This window comes from Theropithecus gelada, chromosome 3, assembly GCF_003255815.1.
Source record: "Theropithecus gelada isolate Dixy chromosome 3, Tgel_1.0, whole genome shotgun sequence".
NCBI classification, from domain to species: domain Eukaryota; kingdom Metazoa; phylum Chordata; class Mammalia; order Primates; family Cercopithecidae; genus Theropithecus; species Theropithecus gelada.
This window is the reverse complement of record NC_037670.1, coordinates 146,488,173-146,500,337: the sequence shown is the minus strand read 5'-3', so window position 1 is coordinate 146,500,337 and position 12,165 is coordinate 146,488,173. Positions and strand designations below refer to the sequence as shown.

Here is a 12,165-nt window from a genome sequence, read left to right as displayed (position 1 = left end):
CAAATCCCAGCTTTCCATTCTGGAAAGGTCTTGGTCAAATGCTACCTCCTTCATTACACACACTAATCTCTACTGAAGTGATCTCTGTCACTGTCAATCATCTATTTTATCATTATTACTGCATCATTTGCATACTTCCATATTATTTTTTCCTGAACGAATCTTGTCTCCTCTAGTGGATTATAAACATAGGAACTATAGCTCTGTAGTTCTATATTGCCTAGAACATTGTTTTGAATATATTTGGCATACAGATTCATTCTTAGAAATAAATGAACAAAGAATATCTGCAAGTTCATGGTGACTTAATTTCTCTTGTTTGGTACCTGAAAATCTGTTCAGTTCAGGGTGTGGATAATTTCAGTTATGAAAGACATACTATTATTGGAACATTTTGTTCTTAAAGAATCCTTGAACTAATTAAAAATTCCCAAGCAAAGAAAACCTAAAATTGCCATTTCAGTATTTTTCAGATGTGCTGACAAAAATCCCATTTTGTTATCATAAGTAAATTAAGAAAATAATTTTAGGGAATTAAAAGACTTGTTTGTTTCATCTGAAAAAAACAGTATTATGAAAAATCATTCAGAGACTTATTAAAATGAATTCAGGTCCATGCTGGGAATCAAGTCCCAAATTTAGTCCCATCAGAGAGTGCCCTGGTACTTTCCAAAATGCATTTCTAATGTGATAGTTTGGACTAATTTGGAGAAGAAAAACTATAACATTTTATGGTATTTTACTAATGAAGCAGAGTAACAGATATCTCTTCACAGGCCAGACAGATTTGCAAAGTAGAAGGAGAGAAAGATCTCTCAGGCTGAATATTAACTAATATACTTACAGAATCTGGTCTTTGTTTTCAGGTGATACCTGAAGTTACAAAGCCACTCGATGAGAGCATGTGGTAGACTTAGGTAAATCAGTCATCACTGATACAAAAACTACAAGGACTCAAAAATATGTTAACAGCTGCCGCCGATTGTGACCAAAATGCCTTCTCCCTGCTAGTTTGCAGTTCACCTCCTGAACACAGGAGGGCACCCACAACTAACAATTGGTCTTATAAATGGAAACAAATTTTCCATATATTTAGTAGTCACAATTTTAGCATATGTACAATATGCTAGCAGTGGTATAGCATATGTACCATATGTACAGTATGCTAGCAGTGGTACAGAAATGATTTTAAAAATATGAATATATATATACCTTTTAAATATGTGAATAGCTTTATATCAGTTAGAAATTATTTTTCACTTCAAACCTTTGATGTTATTTTTTGTTTAGGGAGGGCTTAGGTTGGGGTGTCCCTTTAGAAATAAAAGAAAAATTATTTCATTATCAAAAAACACGAATTCAGAATGAGAATGTATTTTAATTTAGGTCTATACTACATGATGTTACTCTACTGAGTGAGACTTCTACTGATGTCCAGCAGATGGCAGAAGACCTTCAAATTGTCTCAAGTGAGCTATTCACGTTTATATCATTGGAGCAACCACCTCCTTCTTGCTTCTAATGAATCCCAAGTTCACTTTCAGAGAAGTTGGCAGTTACTCTGGACAATATCATTTGTAGATTTTTGTCCTCGAAAAAGCAATCCCACTTTTTTACAGAATGGGAATGATTTAAAGTGAACTATACTCTTCAAGATGAAACTGTTTTGAAATGCATTAATTTTATGCATATACACAAAGCATAACAGTCTCTTGAGAAAAAAATAAAAGGATTCATTGCAAAATATCCAAAGGACTACTGCCTAAATAGCAGAAACTACTTTGGTTGGATGTCTATGTTTGTCTCGCCTTAATAGTAGCAATCAGTAGATGTGTCAAAATTTATGAAGCAACATTAATATAAAGTAGAGCTCCAAAAAGAAAGTTATATTTTCTTGCCCATAGGTTTTCACTTCTTGTAAGAGTTTGTTAGTTATTTGTTTAATAGTTTGAGTTTATATTTTAATTAGAAATGTATTTTTTAAATACTTGTGTTTATTGATAATCAACAATACAGTTGCATGTTATCAAGCTTTAGGTAAATCTTTTTTTTTTAGATGTGGAGTCACAGGATCATATGGTGAAAAAAACATACATACTTTAGAATGTTATTAACAGAAAAGACTATATTTCTATATGTAGTTTATGATCTTGCCAAAGGGTTTCCTTTCTATAAGATAGAACTGAATCTTTCAAATAACAATTTAGTTAATTCCATATACACTATTTGGTGTTCAAACCATGGAATGAACATAGAAGAGATTAATAGACACTAAATTTTCCAGGTTTTGCATATATTTCCTATTGAAATCAGCTCAATTATCTTTTTAAAATTTTCTTATTATTATTATTATTATTATTATTATTTTAGACAGAGTCTTGCTCTGTCTTCCAGGCTGGAGTGCAGTGGCACAATCTTGGCTCACTGCAAGCTCCTCCTCCCGGGTTCATGCCATTCTCCTGCCTCAGCCTCCCGAGTAGCTGGGATTATAGGAGCCCGCCACCACACCAAGCTAAAGTTTTTTGTATTTTTAGTAGAGATGGGGTTTCACCATATTAGCCAGGATGGTCTCAATCTCCTGAACTCATGATCCTCCCGCCTCGGCCTCCCAAAGTGCTGGGATTACAGGCGTGAGCCACTGCACTGGGCCAGCCCAATTATCTTATTAGAAGCATATGTACTCTGTAAAGTACATTTTCTGGATTGAAAATCAGTAACGTTTTTCCAGATGAATATGTACTCAGACATCAAATACAAGCCGCTATAGAGTAAAATAGTAACAAAAATATAATTTTCCAGATCATGAGAAGTTCGAAATTGTTGAAGCTTCATTCCCTCCCTCAGGACTACATTTCACATACTGATTCCTTTCCACATCTACATGTGATCTGGGTCATAGTTACTGATTCTTCAGGAGACACTGGCTGAGAAGAAGAACCTAATTGCTGGTTATTGCAGGCTTCTGGCTGTGAGTCTGGGGCCCATGTCAAGTCACACAGAGTACAAGTAAATGGCACTGTACCATACATGAACAGTGAGCAAAGAATCCTCACTATAAAGAATGAGAATGTAGTCTCCTTTATCAGGGAGCTATATGTGTTCTTGCTTTAAAAACTTATTTTTAGCATTCCACTCTCATCTGCTTGGTTCTAGGCACTCTAGACATACAGAAGAAGAAGGTAGTGTCTGAGCCTTTAGATGCCCATTCCTGTGATAGCTTTCAAACACTTAGATTTAGTAAGCTCTCAGATGTAACGAGTGGTTTTAGATTCTAAATTCTGCACTCCACTGATAGAGGAATGTATAAAAAACTTCCAAAAAATTCTGCCATTTAGGCCAAATTAGGAAATTCTTTTCAAATTTATACACATTTCCTACTAAAAATGGTATAAGCTTCTTAAGCTTTTAGCTGACACAAAGTCCTGTGCTTTATCATTCATCCTCTCATTACTTAAATGAAGAGTGAACACCTACTACGTAGGAATGGACATGATCTGTGGAACCAGTGCCAAAATATTAGTACGCAAAGCACTGAGTGACATGAGGAAAAAATGAAGAAAAAAAGAAAAAAACAGAGACAGAGAAATACAAACGCATTCCTTGGCTGTGACAAATCTTTGTTCATCAAGAAAATTGATGCAGATGACCAAGGGGAGATAGGAGATTCCTTCCACTTCTGTTGCTCTCTAGCCTGCCTTGGAAGAAGCACAGTCTGCCCTGAGGGAGAAGGCGCAGTCTTAGCTTCAGGTATTACGAGTAAAATGTGGATTGATATGAAATGGCAGGGAGGTGATTCTTAGCTAGTGGCAGAGAAAATGTCATAATTACCCGAGACTACACTAGGTCTCACTCAGTTATTTCCCACTAATTTGAAGTTCTGTACAGTATAACAGTTCATGACAAAAGTGCTTCATAAATACATGCTAATAAGTACACAACTTCCTTATTTGAAGTTTATGACCTTCATTTTTAAAAGTAGTAAGACAATGACTACTGGAAGAAAAGCTGAATGACTTACAGACCCAGAAGGTAACCAACGAGGTTGTGACTTCTCCTCAGGCAGTAGCAGATCCTAATACAACTGATGTAAACATTTACACAAATGTTGAATGTAATTGGAAAAGATCTATCCCTGTTTTGTACTTCTGAATGATTACATATTCACTTTAAATACTACTAGGTATCTACTAGGGAGGCTGAGGCAGGAGAATCGTTCGAACCCAGGATAGAGGCTGCAGTAAGCAGAGATAACAGCCACTGTGCTCAAGCCTGGGTGACAAAGAGAGACTGTCAAAAAAAAAAAAAAAAAAGACAGTTTTCACTAACTCTTTTAAGACCAGATGGTTGTATTAAATCCTGTGATCCTTAGAAGAGCCAGTGTCCATTCCATGATGCCAAAAAGAAATGCCTTCCTAATAAATGGCAGCTCTCCATACAAATGGAAATACAGAGGTTTGAAGTTCTGATAAAATATTCATTAATTCACAAATAATCTATTGAGCGCCTGCTGAGAATGCAAAAAATGAGTAGGGCCTGGTCCTTAAGTTTACAGAGTTTATATGAATATATAAATCTCACGTGGTTTTTGCAATTATTTATAATGTATTTCTAAAAATACATTTTCCTACAATGCATTTATTGAGAGCAAGATTTTGACAATTTTTATGCTAGCTTTTACTTCTCCTCCTGGTCAAAATGAGGATATTAGATATTTATAATGACAAAAAATATGTGAACTGAATGTACAAAATTGAGGAACTGATTAAGGTTTAATATATAGTTATAACTATATGATGGAATACAACATAAAAATTAAGAATGATATATTAAAGGTATAATATGAAGTAAAAAAAATCAGTAAACAGACATGTGGTATAGTCTCATTTTTTTGTGAAAATAATAACATTTTAAAAAATTTTCAGAGAAAGACTTGGATGGATCTTTACCAAAATCTTCATAATAGTTATCTCTGGGTAGTGTAATTACAGGGTATTTGTATTTTTTTCTGTGTCCTTATCTATATTTTCTACGTTGTATAAGTTCATGCAGTAAAAATTTATTTTCAGATTGAATTTAATAGAGATCAAAACTGAATATAAATACAATCCTCAATTCTTATTCTCAAATTCAATTCCAAAGGAGATAGTATATCCATTGAGAAAAAAACTTTCATAAGAACACAGTATTTCTATGCACAAGACAAATGATAATAAATGCTCACTGAATGCAAAGACTCATGATGAAAAAAGCAAGTCCTAGTTTGTGAAGAAAGAAACAACTAATTGCTAAGAGTCTAATCAGATTCATGTCTCCTCTTTTTTCACTGCAAAAATAAAATCAAGTAGCTCACTTCTTTATAATGATTTCAGTAAATGCAGACTGTTATATAATGGGCATCTATAAAAATTATTACTTGATATGCTAGGTGTTCATTATTGTTAAGTACGATAATTTTACAGAGGATTAACAGAGTCAAAATGAAGAATGTAAATTATTTAGGTATTTTTTTCAGTCACAGAGGAAACTATTTCTTAACAATTCTATCATAATACTGATACTATCTTTTTAAAATTAGAATCTTTCTTTTCCTGGAATGATCTTTAATTTTGAACATGAACTGTACACACAGCTAATACTACTGTACTGTATTCTTCTGAAGGCTTTGTAAATTTTTAATTAATTAAAGGATGTTCAGCAAGAAGAACTTGGCTCCAACTTGTCTGGAAATCTAAAGCCAGTCATTCCTTCTGTGTTTGTTGCCAATAATACATATGCTCTTTTTAACCCCAGAGGCTTAGACATAAGTAAGCTTTGGCCAATGTTTTAATTCATTCACTTATTCACCATTCATCAAGGAGTCAGAGAGCTCTTACTACCTGCCAGGTACTTTTTCAGATGTTACAGGTAATACTGAGATCAATTAGACAGGGATCTACCAAGAAAATAAGGTATGTACATAAACACCCCTGAAGCAAGGCAAGAAAGGCAAAGTGCCACAATTGCAGGTCAGGAATTACGACGGTTCAGAAGAAAGAGGAATCACATTCAGTTTTGGGTAATCAGGAAGTCCCTATGCTGCATAAGGGCATATTAATTATTTGACAGTGGTTCATATTAAAGCCAAAAAAGAATTGACTGAATATGTAACTGTGTGAATGAGACTCATCCAACTAACATGACCTGACTTTTCTATTTCACTGTTATCTCAAAATGATATATTTTGACAATGACTGAAACTTTAAAATCATAAATGTGCATATTAGTCTATGTAACTAGAAAAAAAAGTTCTGTTATCATCTCTGATCCCCCCTAGAAGGGGATATGTTTTGGCAAACGAAGGGCCCCTTTCTAAAAATATTTACTTATTTATTTATTTATTTATTTATTTATTTTTACTTCAACTTTTATTTTAGATACAGGGGTACATATGCAGGTTTGTTCCATGAGAATACTAAAAGATGCTGAGGTTTAGAGTACAAATCCCATCACCCAGGTAGTGAGCATTATATTGATAGGTAGAGTTTTTAATTCACCCACCTCTCCACTCTCTCATAGACCACAGTGTCTACTGTTCCCACGTTTATGTCTATGTGTGATTAATGTTTAACTCCCACTTATAAGTTAGAACATGAGGTATTTAGTTTTCTGTCCCTGCATTAGTTCACTTAGGATTATGACCTCCAGTTCCATCCATCTTGCTGCAAAAAAGCATGATTTCATTTTTTTATGACTGTGTAGTATTCCATGGTGTATATGTACTACATTTTATTTAATCTACCACTGAGCACACGGGTTGATTCCATATCTTGCTATTGTGACTAGCACAGCAATGAACATATAAGTGCATATGTCACTTCTCAGAAGAAAGCATACAAGTGCTAAGAAACATATGAAAAAATACTCACCATCACTAATCATCAGAGAAATACAAATCAAAACCACAATGAGATACCATCTCACACCATTCAGAATGGCTACTATTAAAAAGCCAACAAATATTGCATCTGGTGAGGCTGCAGAGAAAAGGGAATGCTTATACACTGTTGGTGGGAATATAAATTAGTCCAGCCATTGTGGAAAGCAGTCTGGAGATTTCTCAAAGAACTTAAAACAGAGCTACCATTTGACCATTTGACCCCGCAACACTATTACTGGGTATACACCCAAAAGAAAATAAATCATTCTACCAAAAAGGGCCTTTTTAGATTGCTGAGCTCATTAGGATGAGCATGGGTAGGCAAGTTTGAAGGATCTGGGACAAAGCTAATTTTCCTGCCTTAGGAAGATGTGAAGACTTGGGTGCGATGAGGGTAGCAGCTGAGACTCTGTGAGGGGAACTGACAAAACAAGAGGGTCAAACAATCTGAAGGCAAAGACTCTAAGGCCCAGCAAGGGAGACTGCAGAAGAGATGTGTTTCTGCTAACATAATTTTAGAACAAAAACTGATGGCCATAAAGACACAAAACTTTAATAAAAACTGGGAATGACTTTTCAGCACTTTTATTTATCCTAAGGATATACAATATAAGGGAATAATACTTTCTAAGTAATATTGTCTAAGCTGTAGGCAGATATTTTGATGAAATGCTGAGTTTTGTAGCCTCTCCCCATCACTCCATAAATATTTAGTCAAAAATACAAACATAACAAAGTAGTTGGTGTGACTGGATTTTCTTGAGGAAGCTGGGGAAGGCACACAGATAGGATAAGTACGCAACAAAAACAGCATGTAGATGTGCATTTTTATTGTAAAGCTTTCTAGTTTTTCCTTAAGTATTGCATATTTAAGTCCCTTCAATTTAAATGAGTCTGTTTTGAGTTATTGTTTTTCTAGTTAGTTCTGCCATTTATTTTGGAACCAAACCACAGACAAACAGGTGATAAATAACTTATTATTACTACGGCAGTCATAATAGTGTTGCAGCAGGGATGTAAAATTCTGTGACAATATACACACATGGTCTAAGGGAATAAAATCGATTCCCATAAGCTCCGTTCAAGAAAATTACTTTCCTTACTTTATAGGTCCTATTCTATATTGATAGAACCCAAAACACCAAGTAGTTTAGAAAGTGTTGTTTCTGTGTTTGACCTTAGGATAAACAAAACACTCAAAATCCATTACTATTTTTTTGAAGTTTCATGTCTTTAAAGTCATCAGTTTTCTACGTAAGCAGAAATTATGTTCCAGTATAAAAGTAAAGTACAGTGGATAGAACTTTGCAAAGCTTTAGATTCAGGGAGAGTTAGGTTCAAATACTGACTCCATTCCTTTCTAGTTGTGTAAACTTGGGCAAACCACTTAATATCAGCTTCCCAAACTGTAAAATGAAGACAATGAGGCCACCTTCATAAGAGTGATGTGAGGTCTAAGTCAAATATTGTCTGGTTCCAATGCCTGGTAGAGTCACACAACACACAGTAGCTATTACTGTTTTTGTTATTATGGATTATTACTTTGGACCTTTAACACTTAACTGTGAAAGCAATGTTCTACATTAAATCAGAATTATACACAGGTTTACACATTAAACAGTGCAGGAAGCACCCATCAAGCATAACTTGCTATGTTTTTATTATGTGGAAATGGAGTCTTTCAGCCATGCAGTGAATATTTAGTGAATGAGAGCTTTACTTTAGTTTGGCCATGGAGATAAAGAGATAAAAGACTTATTTACTTCCATTATAGGGTTCAGAGATTGCTGGCAGAGACAAATAAGTAAATAGACAATTACCAAAATATGGCAACTGCTATGAAGTCTGGAGAAGCTGAGCACATCGTACAACATTCAGAGGAGCACCATTTACAATCTATGGGTATAGTGTTTCCTTGAGTGTGCAGTCCTGTGGCCATTGCCAGGGCCAGACTTAGGTGGACAGAAGTAGAGTCAGAGATGGCCTCCCAGTGGATGCAACGCTCAACTTGAATCTTGAAGAATGAGGAGGCAGGGAAATGAAGACAGTGGAGAGGAACATGCCATCAATGGGGAAGCCAAATGTATAAATGCAACCTGGAAGAATGTAGTCTTCATCTTCAGGAGACTTCATGTAGTTCAATGTAAGGATGCTAGTTGGGGAGGCTTAAGCACTAAGACTGGTAAACCTACACAGAGTCTATCATGCAACAACAAACAGTTCGAATTTTATTCCAAAAGTTATGCAGAGCCAGTGAAGGGTTTTAATAAAGTAGAACTGATAAAACTATGTGACCAAAAAAAACTCATATTTATTTAATTTATAATTTGGTCTATTATATTTAAGAAGAGGGGATGATTAAATCCACTTTCTTTTTTCTAACCGATTGTCTATTTTTTACTGGACAGTATGCTATAGTATTTAGTACTGATAGGAATATAATTAAATCTCCTCACTTTGGGGCACTTTAATTTAAAATTTGGTGTCACAGTAAATATAGGTATTCATCACTGCTGTCTTGAGTTTTATTTTTTTGTTAAAGGATAAACGATTCTTGGAAATATCACATTAAAACAATAAAAGCTTGTTGTTTTAATGCCTAATCTTCAAAAGCAGATGATTATTAAATTAATATTCTATGTGGCAAAAAATCATTGAATTCATTGCAGGACTGATATCAAAGAGGTCCATCTACTTGGAAAGGTTAGAAGTCCCTAGTGCAAAGGTCACTTCAACAACTTCTTTAATGAACAAGTGACAACCTCAGTAAAAACTGAAAAGGAAAATTTCAGCAGATGTATCTGATTGTGTTCTCTGGACATTTAAAAATGCTTTTAACTACTGTGTCAGCTTCAAAAAAAACAGATGGCACTCCAGAGACACCCCTCTGGTGTCATTTCCCTTGGCTGTACCTCACAAGAGCAAATTTCTTTTCCTCCAAAGAAGGAAACTGGCAAGAAGATTCACTTCTTATTCATTAATAACTCAGTGCATTTATTTTCAGTACTGATTAGGTGCCAGGCTCCTTCTTGGGGGGTGCCAACACCAAGATGAGCACTTTAAAACCCAAATACTGTGTCAAGACTCAGTTCAAAGGCGGTTCTTCCAGGAAGGTTTCCTGATCATCCCAACCAGAAACAATCTCCCAAGCTCTGAACACCTCAGCCTCTTATTCATTCCTTTCTCATACCTCTTAGCCCAGGCAAATAACAGAAAGTGAACTCGGAAGTGTGAATTTTGCTTTGCTACTTATTACTGTGTATTCTGGGAAAATATTTTCCTTATTAAATCTGTTTTTCGGCCGAGCGCGGTGGCTCACGCCTGTAATCCCAGCACTTTGGGAGGCCGAGGCGGGTGGATCACAAGGTCAGGAGATCGAGACCATCCTGGGTAACACAGTGAAACCTCGTCTCTACTAAAAATACAAAAAATTAGCCAGGCGTGGTGGCGGGCACCTGTAGTCTCAGCTACTCGGGAGGTTGAGGCAGGAGAATGGCGTGAACCTGGGAGGCGGAGCTTGCAGTGAGCCGAGATCGCGCCACTGCACCCCAGCCTGGGCGATAGAGCGAGACTCCATCACAAAAAAAAAAAAAAAAAAAAAAAAACCACAAACAAATCTCAGTTTTTCTCATCTGTAAAATGGGGCCATTCTTACGGGAAGAATAGATTTTTTAGTTGCCATTTTATAGATGTGGTATCTGATAGTCAGAAAATTAGACAGCTTACCTAAAGCTACAAAATTAATAATTAAAACATTTCTAAAACTCCAACCCCTCTATATTTGTCATTTTACCAAAATTACCTCCTATAACATTGCATCTATGACAGTTGTAGAAGATTATATTTAAATACACACCTGCTTCATGAATCTCTTCCTTTCCAGTGTATGAGGAAAACACCTGTCTAGAGAACTTGTACTGTTGCTCTCGAAAATTGTTTTGTAAGTAGTCCATCAGCATGACATAACCAGATTGTTGCATTGTAAGAACTTCACAAAAAACAGCCAACTGAAAAAAAGATCAAGTAATTTAACATATCTGCTTCAAAGGCATTGGTAAATGCTTTAAAACAGATATTTTATAGCAAAGTTTGAACATAATGTTTTTTAAACGGCTTTGAATTACTTGATTTGTTTGAATTTCTGAGATTACCTGGTTTTCGGAGATGCTAACTGTATCTTTAAAAACAATCCAGTCAACTGTGTCTGTGCAGGGAGGAGATGTCAATGAGCCATTGTAAATGTAATACTTGTCAGTTGAGTTTGGCAGAAGGTTCAACAGTATGAATGGATCTAAGGCAGCCTGCTTTCCTAAAAAGGAATAATATACATCTCAGCCGGAATCTCAACACTGGAACTTAGCTGTTCAAAGCTTCTATGAAGCAGAGACACATGCTTTATTATATATTTAATCAAAACTGAGATTTTGAAACATTTTAGATATATTTTTAAATGGTAATAAAGCTGGCATGCCCCAAATTGTATTACACATGTCACTATACAGTGTTAGATGCCTTATCTTTACAATATCAAGATGGTGAACAGAATATTTTACATATAAAAATACTCAGAAATCATACGATCATCTCAATAGATAGTTACATCACTTCATAAGACTCAATGCCAGTTCATGGAAAACAAAAACAAAACCTTATTCTGGTGAAGATGATCATCAAAGCCTGCACTAGTCATCATATTTAAGAATGACTTATTGGAAGTGTTTCCCCTAGAGATCAAGAATGACACCAGGATGTCCTGCCATCACCACTTCTATTTAACATTGAACTGGAAGATTGAGCCAGTGCAATAAAGAAAAAAGAAACAAAAATCTTAAGATTGTATAGGAAAAAATAATACCATCACAATGTACAAATAACATGATTGTGCATTTAAAACTTTGAAAATTATTTACAGGTCAGGCATGGTGGCTCACACCTGTGAAAAGGCCAAGGTGGGTGGATCACGAGGTCAGGAGTTCGAGACCATCCTGGCTAATACGGTGAAACCCCATCTCTACTAAAAATACAAAAAATTAGCTGGACGTGTTGGCATGCGCCTGTAGTTCCAGCTACTCAGGAGGCTGACGCAGGAGAATCGCTTGAACCAGGAGGCGGAGGTTGCAGTGAGCCAAGATAGCGCCACTGCACTCCAGCCTGGGTGACAAAGTGAGACTCCATCTCAAAAAATAAAAAAATAGGGAAAGAAAGAAAGAAAGAAAGAAGGGAAGGAAGGAAGGAAGGAAGGAAGGAAG

General features: G+C 35.6%; 1 protein-coding gene across 3 annotated transcripts in view; it reads right to left on the bottom strand.

Moving 5' to 3' along the window:
• Positions 1-12,165, bottom strand: part of PTPRZ1 (protein tyrosine phosphatase, receptor type Z1) — a 193,437-nt gene that overhangs the window by 66,724 nt on the left and 114,548 nt on the right. For all 3 annotated transcript variants that reach the window (XM_025380029.1, XM_025380031.1, XM_025380032.1), the window contains exons 7-8: positions 11,068-11,225; positions 10,773-10,923 (exon numbers count right to left, since the gene is read on the bottom strand). In XM_025380029.1, coding sequence (XP_025235814.1) covers positions 10,773-10,923; positions 11,068-11,225 — 309 coding nt within the window. The remainder of the gene's footprint in view (positions 1-10,772; positions 10,924-11,067; positions 11,226-12,165) is intronic.